We start from the raw sequence: 22,671 nt of genomic DNA, 5'->3' as shown, positions 1-22,671 counted from the left end.
TTTCAAAACTGTTACAAGTGTGTGTAAAGGATGCCAACGCAGACACAGCTGAAAGTAAGGACAGGTAGGTAGCATAAATGATGGGACATTTGTAATTGGGGATACGCAGACTGTTAAAAAAATAAAATGAAAAATCTGCTATACTGTATACATAACATGGGCGTAAAGGTGATAACCCCATTCAACAACAGATATCAAATATATTGTTGTACTATAACCAGAGGTCCTCTGTCTGATCACAAGTGTCTTCAATAAATAGTTTTCCATGTCATAGTAACTTATGAAATCGTTTTGAAAGCTAAAAGTAATTGTCTCCATTTTAAACATGGCTCACTGTCAGCCTCTTGTGGCTAAGTATTTTAACACATTTTTAACGCGAGTTTTGTATTACTGCAGTACAGTGAGCATGAAAGGAATTTGAGGAATACATCGTATAAGTTAGTGTATTAACACACCTCTGCTTTTTTTTTTAATTGTTTTTATTTTGCCATAAAAAAGGACAGAAGAAGAAAAAAGTACACAATAATGAACAAAATATAAACCTAATTTTCCAACGCCATCTATCAAATACTGCCCAGCTCAAATGAAAATCAGAAACATAAAGAAGACGTCTACTTTGTATAAACTTTTGTACATTCCTATTTGAATAAATGTTCTCATTTTTCCCCATTAATACAAAAACAGAAACACACACAAAAAAAGACAAAGAATCTGACCGATAGTCTTTACCAAAGACTATCTAGCCAAGAGAAATACAATTCATCACCACACAAAAAAACAAACGTCACAAGCATAGCCAACAAACCCCGAAAAACCAAACCAATTAAAAAATAAAAATAAAAAATCTGACAGAGACCTCTACTTGAAAGTTCCATTAGAAATATAATTTAGAAACCAGGAAAACATATTTGCCGCCATTTGGGTAACTAAAATGCACTAAACGCATTATTATTATTATTATTCATTTGTTAATTCTTACATTTTTAAAACGTTTTTTACCTCTCTTTTTCAAACTGAACACGTTCTAAATGTGCGCGTTTGTGTGTGTGCGTGCACATAAGAAATTCCATCATGTCATACATAACTGGCACATAGAATTTTTGATTTATTTTCTATCTGGAGGACTTCGATTACTTTCAGTGCACTCGATCCACAGACTTGTCTTGTTTGCAAGTTGCAAAACGTTTTATCATTCATAGACATGGATGTAGACCAGGGGTGCTCAAGTTTGGTCCTCGAAAACCAGCATGTTTTCCATGTTTCTCTCCACTAACACACCCGATTCGTGATCAGGATCGTTATCAGGCTTCTGCAAAGCTTGCTGGTTAGCTGATCATTAGATCAGCTGTGTTGCAGGAGGGAAACATGGAAAACAGGCTGGCTAGGGGCTCTCTCTCTCTCTCTCTCTCTCTCTCTCTCTCTCTCTCTCTCTCTCTCTCTCTCTCTCTCTCTCTCTCTCTCTCTCTCTCTCTCTCTCTCTCTCTCTCTCTCTCGAGGACCGAACTTGAGCACCCCTGATGTAGACGCGACCGTCGGTTGTCATTCAAACTTCAGTCACTAGATGACGCTCAATGCTATGCTTTTTTTAGGCGTATAAATTCCATGATAAAAAACAACAACAACAAAGTACCACACGAGCAATGGAACAACTTAAGCAGTTATTATTATTATTATTATTAATATTATTATTAATATTATTATTATTAAACATCAGACATCCGCGTTAGTTCTGCTATCCTGTCCTCGCAGTAACGTGTCTTCAGTTCACACCAAGAGCGCTGATTATAATTACAAAAAATATATATATATATTTTTTTAATAATTCATCAGTTACCTATGTTTTTTTCTTTCTAAAACGTACAAATCTAAAACTGTATGCTGTTTTTGTATCGCTTTTATTTTATCGCGTAAAAGTGAACCGGAAGCAAGTATTTCCGGATTGTCGCTGGCTTGGCACGTTTTCGCTCTTGTGTTTGTTCACTCACTCAGTCGGTGTTTGGAGAGGGAAGACACTCCTGAATATTTCAACTGGTTTACCTGTCAGATCCTGATATCACCCTGACGTGTCTCTAATTTCGACTTCACTTTAATCTTTTGTCTTAACATGGCTATGGAGCAAACGGCGTGGAGGCGACATTGGGAATTAAATTTCACTCTCCTTCCAACAGTGCACCGGGAACAGTCTTGATCGCTTTTTCTCACAACTTAGCGGTAGAATAGAAACAGCTCTTGTTGTTTTGTTGTTGTTTTTTTACTCATCAAAGGATACCAGAGTTGTAGCTGTTTTCTGGCTTTATTTTTTTGTTTTGTTCTCGTGTTGACTCCCCCCCCCCCTCACCTTTTGGACTTCGGAGGTGGCGATCTGAGTCGGGGGCGACCACTTGGAGGTGGTCCTCTGAAAAATGGAGGCTGTTATCGAGAAGGACTGCAGCGCGCTTGGAGGACTCTTCCAAACTCTGATCGGAGACATGAAGGTAAGATAAGGGGTGTTATCCAACACATTCCAACAGACTTTCGTGTAGTGTCGGTGATTTTTTTTCGAGACTTTTTGCTTGCCGCTCGTGCCAGGGTAACTTGTTTAATGTTTTCGCTCTTGAGTTCCAAACAAACTCCTCAAATTACTGTTAAATGATATGTTGTTACGTTTGTGACTGTTATACGATTAAAATGAAACATTTCCTTTAGTGTGTCGTCATTTTAATTTAGGATGATCCATTTTAAGGCGGGCAGGTGGAAGTAAAACGTCCGTCTTATTTCGCCTTTTTTTTTTTTTGACAGAGATGACTTGTAGATACAATTAGCTGTTGTCTCAGCTGCTGTACTTGCCCGGAAGGAATGGAAAGAATGTGACCGTCGGAGTGGAACAATGTCCGCGGGGTCTATAAGGGTTGACATATGGAGGGGGGGGGGGTCAAAATGGCCAAGCCTCTATTGCTCTTTGAGAGTGTTTAATTTCATAGTCAACACTGTTTCTCATATCAACCACCTACAGCTGGAGGGAGAATATGTGAACATTTTTGGAATTGTAAAATGTCTGCTTAAATTGGCTACAAAATTGGTTTGGTCTTCATCTAAACGGCAAAGAATGAACAAACAGTCTGTTTAACTAATACAACACACGCACACGCATGTGTGTGTGTGTGTGTGTGTGTGTATATATATATATATATATATATATATATATATATATATATATATATATATATATATATATATATATATATATATTAGGGGTGTTAGAAAAAAATTGATTCGGCAATATATCGCGATATTACAGCGCGCAATTCTCGAATCGATTCGATATGCGGCCAAATCGATTTTTAAACATCAATTTTTTCATGGGAATATTCAACAACACGTCTTACTTAGGGTTAGGATTCACACATTAAGCATGGAATAATGTTATATTAATGGAACTTTAAGCCTTAATATTTTATTTCAGTGCTGTTCAAACACGAAACAGACTGCAACCTGTTTGTTAAATGCAGTGGCTCAGTTATAAGCCTAAATTTTCAGATAAATAAATACATTTTCATACAAATATTTCAGTGTACATGTAGAAGTTTACTGATTAGTATTTTCTAAATTTGAGTAAAAAAAATCATAATAATCAATTTATAGATTCGTATCGGGATTAATCAGTATTGAATTGAATCGTGACCTATGAATCGCCATATGAATTGAATCGCCATGTACTATGCAATTCACACCCCTAATATATATATATATATATATATATATATATAAAATGTAAACATTCTCAGAACAGGGAGAGCAAAAGTAAGGAAATCAAGCACCTGCAAATGCAATATCCTCAACTGAAGGGTTTCCTTTAGTAGGAGGAGAGCAGACGTTCACACTGCACACAAAATTTGGACCATTCCTCTCAACAAAACGGTTGCAGTTTTGCAAGATTCCTGGGATGTTTGGTGTGAATAGCTCTTTTAAGGTCATGCCATCGTATCTCAATCGGGTTGAGGTCAAGAACATTCTTAACTTTCTTAATCTATATAATTCTCAAAAGGTTCTTATCATTGGAAAGCTTGCTAAACATAGAAACTGACAGCATAAATAGTGTTCATTTTTGTATTTGTTCCAAGGCTAAATCTGAGTATGCCGCACACAAAACATGCAGGCCAATTAAGAGCTGATAGTAAGGTTTGAATATAGCATAGCAAAAACTTCATGAAAGTAGTGTAGCACCCATATTGAGATGGCAAATAAAAAGGCTTGGGGAGTCATGAAATACATGTACAGGCGTTATGTATTGAGCAATGAGCATACCAAAAAACTAGTCCTATACAGTTAAAAAAAAACACAATCAGATTAAAGGTACATTAATTAAAATTTTAGATTATTTTGCATGATTACATTTTACTAGTGAGCAGTATGCACCCTAATTTTTGCCTGTTTACATTTTTTTTTTCATTAGTGGAGATAGACCCAGGGCAGTAAAGTCCTCGACTTGCTTTTAAACTAGTTGGCCAAACAAGCTTTCCTGGAGTTAAGTGGATAGCCGGTCACAATATACAGTAGCTCAATGGACCGACGTTGCTTGTTCCACATAAGTTGTTGGTCAACAAGCAAATGACACGGGTCACTGAATACATGTTGGTCCTAAAGCAGTCGGTTTCAAAAGTGACTCAAAGGGAATAAATGGTGACTGTTTTGGATCATATTCATTTGGAGATTTGATCATTTATAACATTAACAAAGAAATGTGAGCTGTCAAAATCATCTTTACTGCTGGTTACTTCAGGAGAGCTAGCGGGCTAGTCTTAACCCCGCATTTTGTAAGTAATATCCATCCATCCAACCAACCAACAGCTTGTGCAACTAAGCAGTTGTTTCAAATAGACCAGGTTTCTCCAATCCTGGTCCTCGAGGGCTGCAGTCCTGCAGGTTTTTCGATGTTTCTGTCCTTCAACACACCTGATTCTAAGGATCAGGGTCATTATATCAGGCTTCTGCAGTTTTCTGATGAACTGATGATATGAGTCAGATGTGTTGGACAGCGTGGTCTCCAATGGAGGACAGATTTGGAATCAATGCAAATTCTTTTAGAAAACTTTACTTGCATCTTTGATTTAAGAAATATATATATAAACAATTTGTTGACCATTGAATAGTCAGTCAATCCTGATTGAAGATTCTATATCCTTTTGTAACACTCCAGATCATCATCCTTCTACCTCTATCACCATCTAATTCTGGTCTGTCTAACATTTAATCTTGACTGACCCTCTGATGAGCTAATTTCTCTTCATATTAAAATTTTGCACAGCTAAGCAAATTTGGGCAAAAAAAAGAGGAAGATGAAATTGATAAGAATTTGCACCACCCCACAATGAACAAATAACAAACAATTCTTAATTGAATCAATACTCTAGATTAAATATGAAATGCATATCAAAAAGGCACACAACTCCACCTAAATTAGTGGATGGATGGATGGATGGATATCAGAAAGAAAAACAGCAAAGTGCCATGTGGCTTGTCCCTTTCTCCTAATGCAGAGTTGCAGGAAGTTAAGGATTGTAATTGAAATGAAAGCCACAAAAAAGGGTGGCCAAAGCCATGTTTTTTTTGTTTTTAGCATCCACTGGTTAGCATTGATTTAATTCATGGATGGTACATACAGTAAATGATGAAACATAGAAAGGTATGAGTCAGAGGACAGAAAGAGCTTGAGTCATTGTTGGGTGTAATGTTTGACAGCATGACATAACATTCCGAAGGCAATTGACAGTAGTAGCACATCACCGGCAAACATTTGGTCAAGCCCTCCCTCTCTTTATCTTGTGCGGTTCCACTGCCGAGTTCCATTTCATAGCCTGCAGGCTCCTTTCGAACACTATTCTTTTCCTGCCATAGTTTAGTTTCAACTATTTTGAGCCAGAGACCTCAATTAGGTAAATTTAGAGTCCCATTAGGTCGTGGGCTCATTATGACATCGTATTAATAGTTTTGCTGTGAGTGGACTTTTTCCCAAAGACGCCAGTGACCCATTTTGCAGCCTACAGGACACGATGGTAAATATATTTGTTAATAATTGTTTTAATCTTTTTAAAGGTAAAACAGTAATTTGAAAAGTTTTTAAGTCATTTGTTTGGGAACCAGTTAGTTCGTCACAGCCCTCTCCTCACCTGCGCCTTATCAATTGTTATGTAACTTGTCAGTTGACATGGCAATGACATGAAGTTTTCCTTGTTTACAGAGCAGCTATCCGATTTGGGAGGACTTTATCGCCAAGGCTGGCAAACTGCAGTCACAGCTCAGGTGAGCTTTTGCTTATGCAACACATTTGCATGATTATGATGACTAGTCACTTTCACTGACTCAGAAATGAGCACTTGTACATTCAAAACTAATAATATGTAGCTCGTTATAATACGTAAAGTTATATGTCCTTTGACCAACAAACGCCGGCAGTTTAAAAAAGCTAGAAAACCCTCAACATCCTTTCTGCCCATCTGTCCGTTCATCTCTTGGTCTTAATAGTCTTTTTAAGGCTGTAAATTTGCACACCCCCTGCCAGTTTTATGCTAACAATGGCCGCCAATTCTCGCCACTTCTCTTGGCCCGCTTTAAGTGGCCACGTGTCAATAGACAAACAATTTACGACAGCTGAGATAAAAGCTTATTGTTCTCAAAGTACTTTAACTACGGGTGTCCTGCAGTCTGGAATATTCTTTGATTAATAGTGCACGGCAGATCTCTTGCCGTATAAATGTCCACGTGTTGCGGGACAGACTCATAGTGACAGCGGTATAAAGGCTAAGGGACTTAACAATAGCGTTTAGAGGCCACGCGGTGTTCCATTCCTCCGTTTTCTCAGTGTTACGACTGATTCATGGTGATATGTTATTCGAGTGTTACCATCATGTTGGGGTTAAATATGTGACCTTGTCATACTTAAGCTCAGAGGAGCATTTGTGGTCTTGTTGCTAATGACTGCCTATTTGACAGTAAGGTGTCTGTGGTTATGTCCACTGCGGTAGTGTGGAAAGTACATTGTGACCAGAAAAACTGGTACTAAAGGTAGCGACATTAACCTCTAGGCCACTGACCGTTCTGGTGAAAAGGTTATTTGGACCGATGTACCTGAGTAGTTGTTGCAATTAAACAGTTGAATGAGATTCTAATAATGTAAATTGCTGCGATTTGTTATACTCATTTTATCGAAACGACATAAGGTTCTTTGTAGCTCATCTTGATGTGCCTTCCAATTAAATAATCGGGCTGTAGGAGACTATCAACCTTATTCCTGAGGGCTCTGCTCTAGAAACAAATACGGGCGCGACTTCCTGTAAGACAGCGGAAGAAGCAGTAAGCCATTTGTAACAGTGGCTTTCTTTTAGCGTTTAAAAATGTCTTGCACATCTTGGGAACTTGGTGGCAACATGAAGAAGTTGAATATGTGATAACAAGAGTTTTAAGTTTTAAAGATGCAACATGGACAAGGAGAGAATGTTGTTGAGGTAATCGGTAGAGTTTGGAGCAGCTACCCCCGCGATGAGGAACTCTAAAGGATAAGGCTGAAAATGTTCATTTAAAAAAAACGCCTATACATTGTAATGTTGTAAACGTGTTTTTCTGAACAGTACTGGGACATGCGTTTGGAGGGTTGCTGGTCACTCTTAACTTAAACATGCCACGATATCAGCACAGACATAAAAAAATGGTCAATGTTGTTTTGGAGCACATACCAGCCGATGTGGTTGCCAGTGGCGAGGTTTAATGGAAGATTCAGAATTTGCCTTGGTCCTACGTCTGCGTTTTATTGGTATATACGACTCGTGCGAAAACCTCTTTTAACCAAACGCGACCAAATATATTACTGTGTAGGTAATGATATGCTTGAGCTTTTGAGATTGCTCATTTCCTCACCATCTGAAGGGACACAGTTCAGAAAGTAGCTAAACATGCAACTATGTTTTTTTTTATATATTGAATCGTCATACCCCACTACAATAGGGCGTGGGATTATAATGTTTTCTCTTTTAAGATGCTACACCTGGCATTCCCACGTCATGAAAGTGTTTTTTTTAACAGTTACCATGTAAACAAAATAATAATGTATGTTTGCATTTGATGAAGACAATTATTACACCTATATTCCATCTTGACTAGGATACACAAAAAGATAATCTGTTCACATGCTATTTTAAATGTGATTTTATCTTAAATGATTTTTCCAAAAAAACATCAAACCCGACAGTTGTAAATGTTACACATGTTCAATATTTAGTCAGCTTTGCGGTTCAAGTATAATTCCCCGCCTGTCATCCATGCCTCCCTCCTCCAACACAGCTGAATCAAATGATCAGCTTCATCAGTAAGCTATGCAGAAGCCAGGTAACGATCCTGATTATATGATTCAGGTGTGTTGGAGGAGAGAGATGGAAAAAAGGCTGGATAGGGCTCTCGAGGACCGAACTTGGAGATCTGATTTATTGGATATGGACAATCCGAGTCAAGAGTGCAGTGCTATTTATAGTCAGACTGTTGTCGTATTAAACTTTGCCCCGATTACTGGACTTAAACTCAGCCGTAGGCTGCAGTGGTTGTGCCAGCTGTATTGATGCCATTCCTACTGCATAGATTACAAGTGTTCAGTGTCCTAATGGTAAACCACTATGCAGCCTTTTTGGTCTGCTTTAATGTTTTCTATAGCCACTTCCAATTTGGCAAAAGTAGTGCCTTCGACCACCGCATAGCCGCCCCTACTCCCTATCCACCCATGAAGCTCTGTAATCTTTTGTGGGACTAGGTTACATGGAGGGACACACACATGCTAAAACACAAACACACCCACCTTGCCGCTTTGGCTCGGATAAGTAGCAGCGCTGTGGCATGTGTCTATGTGTGTAATGATGTCCTTGGGGGTACTGCTCTGTAATTTAGCCCCTCTGCACCCCTCTCACAAAGCAACTAGGAAATCATCCGATTACAGTGTTCAGCCATTTTTTTGGTCCAACTATGGTGTTTTCCCCCCCTCCTGCCCATTTTTTTTATTTGATCGCAACACTGCTTAAAAGAAGTAGTATGATGTAGAATAAAGGCTAGCTGATTTCTAATCATGGTCTCCCTTGCTCGGGGTGGTGGCTGATTGATGCAGCTGTGCCTTAAAGGGCTAAGAATTTATTTTGGGTTTGACTTCATTCGGAAAAGGAAATACAGACGCTCCCCAACTTACGAACGAGTTACGTTCCGAGCGATCGTTCGTAAGGTGAATTTGTTCGTAAGTTGCTTCAGTGCTATATTTTGTATTATAATTTATGTTTAAAGAGAATACGTACAGTACTGTACTACGTATGTTAGAGAGAGAGAGCGAGAGACACACACAGTATGTACATGTACGTAATAAGATAAATAAAATCAAGTTTAACTTACTTTTGGAAGATGTACTCGATGCTTAAGGATTTGATGGAGGAGGAGGAGGAGGAAGAGGAGGATTTTATATCATGAGAGGTTCTTCGTCGTCGCTGGAATCGGCTTCAAAAGTTACTTCCTCCTCCGTAACTTCAATGTAGGAAGAAGTTGAGGGTCGCGGAGGAGAAGATGAGGGTTGATGAGTATCTTCCTTGGAGGATTTACTAGAAACTGGCCGAAAGAAGCGATCTAACGACGATTGCACAGTTTTCTTCTTTTTTCATCATACATGATGCGGTAGCACTGTATGGCATCATTCAATTGATTTGCAACCTTTGTGCAACGTTCAATATTTGGGTCTTGCTGCTCGAAGAGTGCGATGGCTTTATCTATGAGCGACAGGCGTTTCTTCTTCTTCCTCCTCCACGACACGTTGCTGAGCCTCCAATGCTGGGTGAGCTCTCACAGCGCCAAGCGTCGGTATTAGCGGCGGAAAGAAGCACTACAGTACTCGGAAAAAGGTGCGCAATACAAAATCTAACTTACAGCATCTCTTTCCGAACATTTTTTGACATGCGCGCAGACATGTTCGTATGTCCCGTTGTTCGTAACTCGAATGTTCGTAAGTAGGGGAGCGTCTGTACATCAATAACATTTAAGCTTAGTTATGTAGGAACGATACAGACAGACAGTATATACAATGCAGTGTAATATTGTACTGTGCATATTAATATGCATGCAATGGCTAAAGCACAGTTGACATATATAATCATATTGAAATTGTTGGAATTTAGCGTTTCTAAAGTGGTGTTTAATCCACCCTCTTTCCAGGATCCAAATCAACCACAGCTACATTCCAGTTTCTATTGCACTAAGAATAGATAGTGGCAGCAGCACTCAATGTATCATTGTCAGAGGCTGAGCACTCTGCTATACTATGCCACAGTTTTAAGTGGAGTGTAGGTTGGCTTGGCCAGGCTTCCCTGAACTGGCTATGATAAAATTGAAATCTCTCACCTCAAGGACAGGCGCGTTGAGATATTTATGTATGAATATTTATAAGAAAGTTCTACTGAGAGAAATCCAGAGTTTTCCCTTGAAGCCTAATTTCCATGTCTTGAAACATTTTTTCAATGAATAACTTGAGCTGACCAGACTTCGTGAGAGCATTCACCTCATGAGTACATAGTATTGGGTAAACGATCTGTTGGATGTAGCTCCTCCAGTGCCAGGGCTCTGCTTGAAATAGAAAGGAATCTGACTGTGCATACACTATGTTGTGTTTTTTCTTCTGGTCAAGCCACACCCTTGAATCTTTTGGTAAACTCTGCCCTCAAACCTATTAACCATTACTACATTTTTATGAGCTATTTGTGTGATCAGAAAACTGATTAAACTCAGTATAAGTTTTGTCCTGTCACATGTGTGGCAACCTTAGATGTAATCTAAAGCAGCAAAACCATGCCACTAACAGGCGCTGGTGGCCATCTTACGTTGCCATTTAAAAAAAAAATCCGCCTAACTTGAATACATTGATTTCTCCGCAGCATTGTCACATTATTTTCTGCCTCCTATGGCAAAAAATACCACCGTGTATGACATACGGTTGTACCAATAAGTATGGGAGAAGCGCTACATGTATATTTCCTCACTAAGAAAAAGTGAAAGCAAAAAAAAAGGAAAATATTGCTGCGAAATGTAAATCTGACTTCGTTGAGTCACAATTGTTGATATTGAGTTAATATAATCTGAATAGTTGATGCAAACAGGGAAGTTCACCCTTTGAGAGGCTCTCATGACCCTATACATAAATACTAATGTAAAACACGCACTGATAAGTGTTTTTAGTGGAAAAAATAACAGAAGTTGTCACTAACAGTGGCAACGTAAGATGTCTGTGAAAGTCCCGTTTGCTGTGACAGTTTGCCGTTGGTCCTCGGAAATAAACAAGTGTTGACAAATGAAGGCACTCGGCTTTAAGAACAAATGTGTTTTGTTTTTTTGTCTCAGTGCCTTGGAAAATACAGCACATTTCTTTTTGTAGCTCATATGACCATCGTCTCTGTTGAGAGCGGATACCTTTTTAAATGCTCGTACACATACAAGCGACAACAAAAGAGGCTTTCATTCCCAAACCTGTGATCTAAATTTGCGTTTAGCTGCGTGTCAGAAGTAGTCCATCAGTATGTTTGCATGCACTAAATGCATTAGATGAAATGAAGCCAGGATTTTAATGCACATTTAACACCTTAATCCGACAATATTGGACTTTTTAAAAGTATTAACCGACCCATGATATTGACTAGATGCCACGGACTTCCGACTTCCGTAAAACACACAGCAATAATGTTTCCGGTTACTGTTGGCCGCGTCCCAATACTGGCTTTTCACCTCCCTCATGCAATAAATCATATTAACTCATTCACTGCCATTGACGACTATAGACGTCAAAAATTCATGTGAACTATTTCTATTAGTTTAACTTATTTTTTTATGAAAACCTAGGGGAAAAAAAATATTTAAGGCATCTATGCTATTTCTGTGACCACTGTGTGTTTTTCTTTCATTCGCACAGATGTACCAACAATTTGTTTACAGTTGACTAATGCAGTTTTATGAAAACAGAGAGCAGTGCTTAGCTCAAATCACCTTCAGTCATTTTTTATATACGTTTTGTTACCAACACATGGACTGCAAATTGATGCTTATTCTGTAGGGATTGATGAGCAAGTGTTTTATGTAACAAAAGCTTCTTCTTTTTTTTCTTTTCCTCTTCTAGGGCCACAGTGGTTGCCTTGGCTGCCTTCTTGGATGCTTTTCAGAAAGTGGCTGACCTGGCAACCAATTCGAGAGGTAGGAATCAAATCTATGGGTCTGTGCCATTTAGCAGGTGCTTTGGTGAAGAGAGAACCTCAAGTTAAACATTTTCTCAGCAGTCCTGACACATTAACCAGCTTAAGTTGTGCATTGTAATAAGTGGAGTTAATTTTTGTGGGTTAGTTTCTTTATGGGTGTTAAATCCATCACTATACTGTTTGTAGCACCAGAGTTGGCTACGTTGTGCGTGTGTGTTCGTGTGTGAGCAATCTGCTCCCTCCCTAACATCGACTCCCTCCAACTTCCTCTCCCCTTCTTTATAAACATGAGATGACACTGCTGGCATATCCATTCATCACCTTACCTGCTGAATTGGGAATGAGAAACTGTCACTGAGCTTCGGTCCTCTTTTGGATCCTTGATTTAGTACCATTCAGTCACTGTGTTGTTATTCTGTACTGGCTCTTTTGTCACTCTCCCGCTGCATATTTCCCCTTCGTGTGTGTGCGTGCGTATGCATAATTTACTTGCTCATAACACTTGTTTCCCTTTGCTAAGACAGTTTCTCTAATTATTTGAGCAAATTGTCCCTTTTAAGGGGACAGAACATGCTTTTTTCGTTTATCTGCAGCTTACAGGAAAGAGATGCAACATAACCAGATAATCAGCATATCATTTCATTCTCCAAGCCGCCACCCACGTCTGCAGTTGTTTGACGTCGTAAACTGTAGCCCGGCATGGTATTAAGACTGACAAGTTGATCTTTGGACCGACTTTGATATAGGACAAGTCTGTTATGTTTATAGTTATATAGAACTTTAGAATAAAGTTATTACTCAGATGTCAGAAAGGTGATAATATATAGTCCTAACAGACTGTGTGGGTTCTGGTAAAACTTTAACTTTGATAGAATTTGATTGGAATAATAAGGTAACATGTGTGTGTATTTCTTTCTTTTTTGTGTGTGTGTGTGTGTGTGTGTGGGGGGGGGGGGGTCTTGAAGTAATGGTATCTATATGTAACTGTAAATCTATCGTCAGAAGCTCTACTTTTCCAGCCTGTTAGGTTTTGTCTGATTGGTAGGTAATGATAAAAACTTCTACTGTAGATGCAGCTAGTATGTGGAACTCTGTTCAAAAAGATAGTTACTACATCTTTGATCCGTTCTGACATTTTTACAGGTTAGCATTAGCCCTGTGTATAGTCAGTACCTGCCATTAACATTTATTTTGCCCCTCTTGGAATAGTTAGATTTTCCAAAGCCCAGTATTGTTAAGTTAAACACTCCACATAATTTCCCGTCAATGGGTGTACATGTTTTTTTTCCTTCAATAACATCTTTTGTGTTTGTTGCACAGCATCTTCTTCCGGTGTTTGATTCTTAACTTATTTGCGCTCAAAAACATATAAATACATTCTATTTTAAATATTACCATGCTCCCAAAGACATATTTATACGTTTTTTGTGTTGTTGTTTTTTTTAATGCTAGAGCATACAGAAGGCTTTTGATGCAGCCTCTGAACTGAAGAGAATGCATGAATGAAGCAATGGTAGTTATTACAAAAACGGCCAACAGGTTGCAGCGGAGTATAAGCGATTAATCAGGGCCATGTTGCAAAGAGCTACTTTCCCGACTGTTTTAAACAGATTTGTGAATAAGGATGAAACTTAGCTATTTTCTAATACCTAATTTCTGCAACACAGAAACAGATAGAAATATACTTTTTTTTTTCCTGATTCCATGTTTTTAGTACACAATATTCTGTGGGCCTTGCAAAATCAGTCAAAAATAGCAGCGAGCGAAGGGAGTTGCTTCAGTGAAAATGGCTGGGAGTGAATGAGTTAATTGTTCACTATGTGCCAAAGGCATTCCATTTTGTATTTCCAAATTCACAGGTGATGATCCAGCACAATAATTCACCCAAAATCCTTGTTTAGCCTGACTTACACCATCTATCCACCAAGTCCATCTTTCGTCATTTATTTTTTGTGTGTGCACAAACAAATCTCACTTGCAAATATTGTGCTGCAGTTGTCAAGAGTGTTTTGTGGTATTGTAACCCACAAAAAATATTGATTCTCAAAGAAAACTCATGTTCTTTTTTTTCCAAATCTGTTGGAGTGTACTCGTTTATATTGAGCACAAGAATGATTTCTTTAAATGTATGCTGTAGATTTAAAAACACACGGTGAATCACAAAGTCCTGTGTTAGTAAAGGAAACATAATATTGTGCACAATTTTACAATTCACATTTCAACCACTCTTTCGGGCGAATTCTTTGTTGTGCTTAATGAGGGTCCATATTAGGCAAAAGGTCGTGCAAGTAGACATGGGAAAGTTGAGTTAATGTACACTAATAGCTCAGAGTTCATTAAACGTAGATGAGGAACAGCAGGGTCCAAAACTCTAAAAGGCATATATGAGCTTAGTAATGAGTGTTAGTCTACATGAACTCAATACGGTCTTTGATAATAGGAGTTAAAAGGGGCCAAAACACTTAACATTAAACCCCATGTATGCCATGGAGTGCACTGGACTGTTCACATCACAAGTGTGTGCATAAGAGTTAGCGTGTGCATTTGTGTACATTTTCTCCAGCACACGCTAAACACATTTGCTCTTGGGTTTGCCAAGTTATGTGCTCATCAGAGACCCTGCCGTTCCCTGTCACCTCGTTTTAGTCTGTGCTGCAGAGCGCTTATCACTCATTCAAACAAAACAGCCTGCTTGGTTTCATTAAACAACTGACAGGTTTTTTTTATATATATAAATGGAAAAAAATACAAATGCTAATGAACATAATGCAATTCCTCTGTTTGTGCATTGGCGTATGTTTCAATTCTCCCTGTGACCAGAGAGCTGTGTATATGGAGAGGAAAAAAAGGGCTTTCCCTCTGTGCCCTGCTCAATTCATTGCTTGGCTTCTCTTACAGAGCAACCTCAGATCCTGAATTAGTCCCCTGCCTCAATGCCTCCTTTGAAAAGTTTGTCCTCTTTTTCACTTTTAGCCTGAGCGCGTACGTTGTCTGTCCTCTATCGAGCTTAGAATCTCCTCCTCTGTACAAGGCAGGCGCATGGCGCTGAATCAAGTCTCTGTTCTCAACGTTTGACCTGACCCCGTCCTGAGAAACTTACAAATCACTGGAGCCAGCAATTAAACCACCTAAATGGTCAAAAACACACTCAGCCATAGATTTACGAGCTCTTTGACAAGTACAAGCTTGCGCAACCTTGTGTGCACACCCTCAAGCACGGGAAAAAGTACAATTCCATTAATGCCGCGTGAAGTTTGTGTAGTTGTACACTGCAGCCATCTGAAAACTTTTCAGTAGCCAACTGAACAATAAAAAACTGACAGACGGGCTCCAAAATGTCCTTGCCGTGGAATTAAAGGATACCGAAGTATGTGCGCTTCAGAGCGAGGACGGCTGTTTATTGACAAGGACAGAAAAAACAAACGTGGACTAAAATATTTCAAGACACAGGAAAATAGGCTAAACATCTTCGAGTCAGAGAAAGAGTCATTGGTGCATATGTGTGTCACCAATGATGTTTGCGGGTGTTGTCTTTGTTTGCACTCTGTTTTTGTTTAAACATGAACCTGATCAAACCAGTGAGTCGTGTTGGGAAAGTGGTCCCATGTTTTCTAAATATAGTTTTTCCTTTCTTTTAACGAGTAATGCTGAACATTTGTACTGAAGACCACAGTCCCCGTAGACGTTCGTCCGCCAGCCAACAAGCCAACCTCTGTTCTGTACTACCATGTCAGCTCTTATATTCTCACACAAGGTTTCATAGATATGGTGCTGCTACCTTACAGGACCTTGACTGAAACCCAAATAAAACAAGAGCATTTAATCTGGCCATCGTCTGTGTGACTTTGACAGGAACTTTGGCTTTCATGTTGGACAACAAAAAATGAAAGACTTTGCTCTTTTCGCACTTTGTCTAGCACATTCTGTCTTTTGTTTTCTTGCCTTCTGCAGTGTTTTCTTTTTTTGTATTGGCAGGCCTATCTGCACTAATGCTTGCCAAGCTAGGTGTTTATCAGGTGGTGTGTCAACTCAAGCAAACTAAACTTAATCATGAGGAACTTTAAGCCAAAATGGTAGAAGGTTGAGAGGCCTTGAGACGATAAACAAAAGTCGTTTTTTTGTGTGTGAATTGTTTGGGGAACTGTAACAAGACTTGGGATGCGTGCCTTTCACATTTGTGCTGGTGCGGCAATCGATACATGTCTGTATTTGCAGGGCTGATCGATTTCAGGAAAAAATTGAATCGCAATTTTTCTGACAGAAATAGTTTTTCATTTGATTCGCGTTTTTTTCCCTACTATTTAAACTAACATTTACAAAAATGACGGAAACTTACATCATACCGTCCAAAAATTAAAAGAGACAGTCAACGCAAATGAATCAGCTCAAAAGGGAACTAAATTTCTCGTTTGGGCAAAACCTGATCTAAGTCATTGAAAGAATCGCTTGACTTCATAGTTTTGGGAATTGTGCAATACTTGTAGTAACTGTTGAAGCCACTCAGTTAGTGACTTGTCCTGATTGTTCTTTGTTGCGCTATAGACACTTCATGAAGCTCTCTGAATGAATGATGTGCTTGTGTGAAGACCTTGTGTGTATGTGGGCGGGCGGATGGATATGGGGTGACGCTGGGTTGGATAATGTCACCTCACTTGCACATTGGGTGGGTGTAATCTGTTGGTCATTATTTCAAACAAGGCAGTGTTGTGTTGTGTTGTACTTCCAAACTGCTTGGTTTCTTCTGTTTATCTGGTTTTAATTATCACCAGTATGCCCAACTAGAGGACTATCCCTTCTCTAGTTGGGCACATTGTACAGGCGAGATTGTTGTGGTCTCCTTTATACAAAGCTTTATCTTTAACTCATTCACTGCCATTGACGGCTATAGACGTCCAAAAATCATTTGAACTATTTCTATTAGTTTAACATTTTTTTTTAACTTTCGTTAACAAGAGTATGAAAACCTAGAGAGAGAAAAAATATATTGTACATTTTAACAGACATAAAATTTGTGATTAATCGTGAGTCAACTAGTGAAGTCATGCGATTAATTACGATTACAAATATTAATTGCCTGATGCCCCTAATTTTTAATAATCTTTTCTTTTCTTTTTTTTTAAAGAATAAAATATTATTAACAATTAGGGACTTCAGGTGATAACAATTTTTTTAATTGTAATTAATCACATGACTTCACTAGTTAACTAATGAAAAAAAAAGTTCTAGGTTTTCTTACTCGTGTTAACAAAAGTAGAAAACAACGTAAACTAAAATAAATAGTTCAAATGCATTTATGGCAGTGAATGAGTTAATAAGACGTCAGTGTAAATAAGACATGAGATGGTCAATCTAAAGATTAAATAACATGAATAAGTACCATTCCAACATGGCTGATGTCAGGACAAAGACGTTTATACAGGTGTATTGTGCAATATGGATATGGAGTTGTGCATGGTACACCAATATACGTATATTTTGCACTTTCACTTGGTCATTTTTTTAATAGCTCATAATTGTATGTTGAAAAATTGTTTATTACTTCATTTACACTTTTTAGAAGAGCAGAATGCACTCTTGCTATCTTAATTGTATCCCAGCCATTGCATCTGTTGGTAAGGAACATTAAAGAGGGAGGTCGTAGGGATTGAGCTGTTCGTTAATTTGTTCAGTAAAATTGCCATTTGTCAGCTATCTGTTCTTGTTTGTCTGTGCTCTCAAGCCCTCGTTAGCATTCAGGCTACAAAACCGCACAGAGGTGGAAGATTCAAATTGCTCTTTGCTGTCATCTTTACTCAACCCTCAAATAACTTAACACCCACTTAGCGTGGGATGTCTTCTTATTTTCTTTTTTTCTTGCTTTTTGATACGTTGTGTATTTAGATGAATGAGTCAAAGTTACTTTTCATAAAAATGGACCAATGTGAGCTACAGTCAACTCCATTGCATTTCATTTTGACACAAAAACGGTACTTTTCATTCAACTGTTCTGGCTCATATCCCCTCCCCCCCCCCATTTTCCTCTTCTGTCATCAGCTGTTGATAGATGTTTTCAAACTGTTTTTTTTTTTGCATGTCATAACCCGTCGCTTTGCAGCAGGTGGGTGTTTGTGTGTATGTATGCGTATGCTTGCCCACAGCGGTGCTTGTGTGGGTTCCCACTGAGGCTAGACATTCTGACAATGGAGTGTGTAGGATGCCAGAGTAAGACCGCTGAGGAAGCTGCCTGTCTGTCATCTGATCTATTACGGGAGTGGCACATCACCATTCAGGACAACTGATACAACAGGCTATTATTCTAAAAAGGCCATGTCCTTATTGATAGTCTTGCACCTCTGCTTCTAGTCAACCAGTCACAGAATCATCCTCAAAAATATTAATATACCTTCTTTTTGAAAAATATCTCATGAAATCATACAACGTACACATCACCAAATTTGTTAGAATTTTTTTCTCAATCAATATTCAGGCATATGATAGAACGAATGATGGACATTTTTTTACGAAGGAGAACTGCTATTGTACAAACGAAATTCATTCTAGCAATTTAAATGTTGCTATTTTGCAAAATAAGTACACTACACCAGTGAAAGTATAGAGAAACTGCATTTTAGAATTATTTCACAAAATTTCAAGCACAGATTAATCATAATTAAAAAAAATTCTCGTGTTCACTGCAATTTGAATGGGAAAAAAATCGAATTGCTTTTCAAAGGGTTTCATACATGTATTGTATCATTGTGAAGACATCATAATGACAGCCTGATTACACAGCCACATAAAATCAGTGAATGAAACACGAGCCATTAACAGTGCTATGTGGGTGGCTCAATCTGGACATGCCAACGGCTCCAAAAGGAAAGTGTGTACTACAGAAATATCCAAGCTAAGGCCTGGGGGCCATTTGTCTAACCTACACTACGCTATAAAAAAGAAAGGAAGAAAAACAAAGGATGGAGGCGAAAATAAGAAATGTAAGTTTTTCAAAGTGGTTCTTACATTCTTTGACTGTATGCGTGAGGGAAAATTTAGATAGTATTGTGTCGCAGAGAAATAGAAACAGCATTCTTTTATATGGAAAGAATATTTAGATACAGAATGCCGCAAAAATGTGTTTTTTTGTTTTCACTGATAGAAGCGGTAAGAAAAACATACTATTGGTTTAACATTCCTGCTGCATTTTTCACAGCTATGCAGAAGTGTACAACAGTGGAAACTCTAAGCAGGCTGTAATTTGTTCTGGGATGCTGGTTGACCTCTGAATTTAAAACTTGGGGTTTCCCATCAGAAATATTGCAAATGGGAATAAGCAGTTCCGAATCAAAACAATTGCGTCATTAAAAGAAAAAAACAGCTTTTAGTGTAGCCTTCATGTTCCCTTCAGCTCTTTAATTAGTGAGCTAACAGATCACTGTGCCTCAGTCCAGCTGGGTGAGTATATATGCGTATGTTTGAATCCAGCTGTATGGTCTCCAGCCTCTTATCAGAGTAACCACTACCCTGGCAAACATCTGTTGCTTTACATGCTGCCGGAATTAAAACAACCTGTGTGTCCTCTAAGCAGCTCGGATTGAATGTTTGCCTGAATTTCTGGTCATGATTATCAGAGTTGGGCATTGTCATTGACTGGAATTGATGATTGATGGAAGTGCCCACCTTTTGGCGTGTGCTTCAGCACTTTCAGCAAATGCTTGATAATGCGAAGCCTCACAAAAATACATGGATTGAGAAGGACCGTCGACAGAAGTAATCCTGCTTTACTCGGTGCTCAGTCTGAACATTTTTTCAAGGCTTCGCTGAAAGTGCTGAAGCACATGCCGAAAGGTGGGCACTTCCATCAATCATTGATTTCAGTCAATGACGATTCCCATTTCTGATTATTATTCATGTCACATCACACCGACCAGGTCCACAAACAATTAGTTTTTTACAATTTGTCTGTGCTGTTGTCTTTGTAAATATCCTGCATTTGGTTCTGATTCCTGCACTAATTTTTATTTAATTTTTTTTATCTTTCCTCGTGAAAGTTGCTGCTATAATGCAATAGGGCAAAAAGTTGATATTTGCAGGCTGGTGTTGCACAGCGAACACGGTCCCATCACTGTCATTATATCTATGTAACACTGCCCCTTCAGCACATTTTCACTTTTATATTGTGTAATTAACTAGTAGTTTTAGAACATCTTTCTATATAAAGTACACAATCACACGTTCAAATATGCTTTTACATACCAAGGAACAATGTAGAATGCCACACAATATCATGGATGCGGACGGTCATTGTCTTTCAGAGAGCAAGCCAAGTCATTCAAACAGATTTTTGCCTCCCTTTGTTTTTTACTTCAAAATGCAATTGCACCCGACTTACATTTTTGAAAGGGTCAATTTAGCACTATTGTGCACTAGAATGTAGGAATGTCACTTATTTTGTTTATGAGTACACGCTTACGGCAGTTTGGTGGCTTCGTCTGCCAGTGAGGTGCTTGCAGCTTGTTTTTGCGGGCTCGTGTTGACGTGTGAGACAGCGTGTGTGGCACATAACTGAAACCGTGTCACTGTCTATTTCTGTCAGAGGTCACAAGATGCTAGACAGAGTAGATGCTGTGTGTTTACAGCAGTTTTATCCTTTTTTTTTTCTTTTTTTTTTTTCCCCAGGAGAGCTCAGTATTGTTCGATTTGACATCATCATTACTCTCCTTTTTTTAAAAAAAAACAAATAAATTTAAAAAAAATTAATAAAAATGTTTTTTTTCTCTCTTTTTTTTTTAAATATATTTACATATACACACATATATATATATATATATATATATTTTTTTTTTTTGTATGTGGGTGAGCATGTGCATGTGCGTGTGTGCGTGTGTGTATTCATCAGTTCACCTAAAGCCCATTAAAAAAATATCCCATACTAATAATATAATATAATAATAAATTGCCAAATGCAGAAACATCAATGTAAGTTATCACGATGTAGTGGCTCTCGCTAACAGACAGAATTAAGTAACCAGAATTAGGTTAAAAAATTCTATATACGTAGACCATGTTTCTATAAATTTTGATATTTGGTTTTTATTTGAGGCAGATATTTTTTCCATTAAAATGTGATTTATAAGGAGGTTAGAACATTGGTCGATATTCAGAGTTTGTTTATTTTTCCAGTTAACAAGAATTGTTTTTTTAGCGATAGTAAGGGCTACAAGTGTAGATTGAAATTGTTTATGTGGTAAGTCAGTTGTTGTTAGGTCACCTAGCAAACACAAGTTTGGAGATAAAGGTATCCTACAGTCCAAAATAGCGGAAAGTTTTTCTAAGACTTTAGTCCAGAAATACATAACCGGAGTACATAACCATAAAGCATGAACATAAGCGTCTGTAGTGTTTTGTAAGCATTGGAGACAAATGTCGGAGTCTGAGAGTCCCATTTTCTTCATCATATATTGAGTAATGTATGTTCTGTGAATAATTTTATATTGGATAAGTTGTAAATTTGTGTGTTTTGTCATTTTAAATGCGTTTTCACAAACTTGAATCCAAAAGTCAGGTTCCAGTGCTATAGACAAGTCTGTCTCCCATTTCGAGATGGGTAAAGACATTTTATCAGTATATGAAAGTAACTTATATATTTTTGAAAGTTTTTTTGTTGTCGGAGAAAGCTTGTTAATATCTTTAGCTAAAACAGGCGGTTGGAGCGTACCCCGAAGTGTTGGAATTTTTTTCTTTATCATATTTTTAACTTGTAGATAATGTAAAAAAATTTCCGTTTTTTATATTGTATTTTTGGAGCAAGGATGTACATGATATAAACATATTATCTGAGAAGAGATGGTGGAGATGTGTAATTACTTTCTGCTCCCACACACTTAAATGAAACGGTTGGTTGTTAAGTTGAAAGTCAGGGTTATGCCATAGGGGAGAAAGCCCACAGGGCTCCACTTGGGCTTTTGTCAATTCTAGTGCCTTCCACCAGGCAGTCACGGTTTTTAAAACAATTATGACGCTTAATCGATGTTGTAATAAAGAGTAAATCTCGAAGTCTGAGGTTATTACAATCCTTCTGTTCTAGTTCCAACCAACAGTTAGTGTCTCTGTTGGGTTGTGCCCATAGAACGATATATTGTAGCTGGTTAGCTATATAGTAGTACATAAAAAATTTTTTATGCAGTTTTATCCTGAGAGAGGACCACAACAGTTTCCCAACAATAACATGGGAGCATTCACGTTTAGCCACCAGAATGCTTTTACTACATCTATTGCACAGCAAGGAATGCATGAGTGTGGACTTTGTGCCAGGATTAATCAGAATATTGTTGTACTAGTGAAAATGGACAGGGAGTTGATATTGGCTTCAAGTTAGTTTTCTAAAAACAAAGAGCACCTAAAATCATAAGAACTCAACTGTATTATATGGGAAGCCAGACCGTTAAATATGCTACAGTATATACAT

At 38.2% G+C, this 22,671-nt stretch overlaps 1 protein-coding gene across 4 annotated transcripts in view; it reads left to right on the top strand.

Annotated features, from left to right (window-relative positions):
* The first annotated feature begins 1,976 nt into the window (after positions 1-1,976).
* LOC144058039 (protein MTSS 1-like) overlaps positions 1,977-22,671 on the top strand; it is a 37,952-nt gene continuing 17,257 nt past the window's right edge. For all 4 annotated transcript variants that reach the window (XM_077576236.1, XM_077576235.1, XM_077576238.1 and 1 more), the window contains exons 1-3: positions 1,977-2,474; positions 6,218-6,279; positions 12,155-12,228. In XM_077576236.1, coding sequence (XP_077432362.1) covers positions 2,403-2,474; positions 6,218-6,279; positions 12,155-12,228 — 208 coding nt within the window. In that variant the 5' untranslated portion in view covers positions 1,977-2,402. The remainder of the gene's footprint in view (positions 2,475-6,217; positions 6,280-12,154; positions 12,229-22,671) is intronic.

Source organism: Vanacampus margaritifer, chromosome 9 (assembly GCF_051991255.1).
Source record: "Vanacampus margaritifer isolate UIUO_Vmar chromosome 9, RoL_Vmar_1.0, whole genome shotgun sequence".
Taxonomy (NCBI): domain Eukaryota; kingdom Metazoa; phylum Chordata; class Actinopteri; order Syngnathiformes; family Syngnathidae; genus Vanacampus; species Vanacampus margaritifer.
This window is presented reverse-complemented; position numbering and strand designations above follow the sequence as displayed.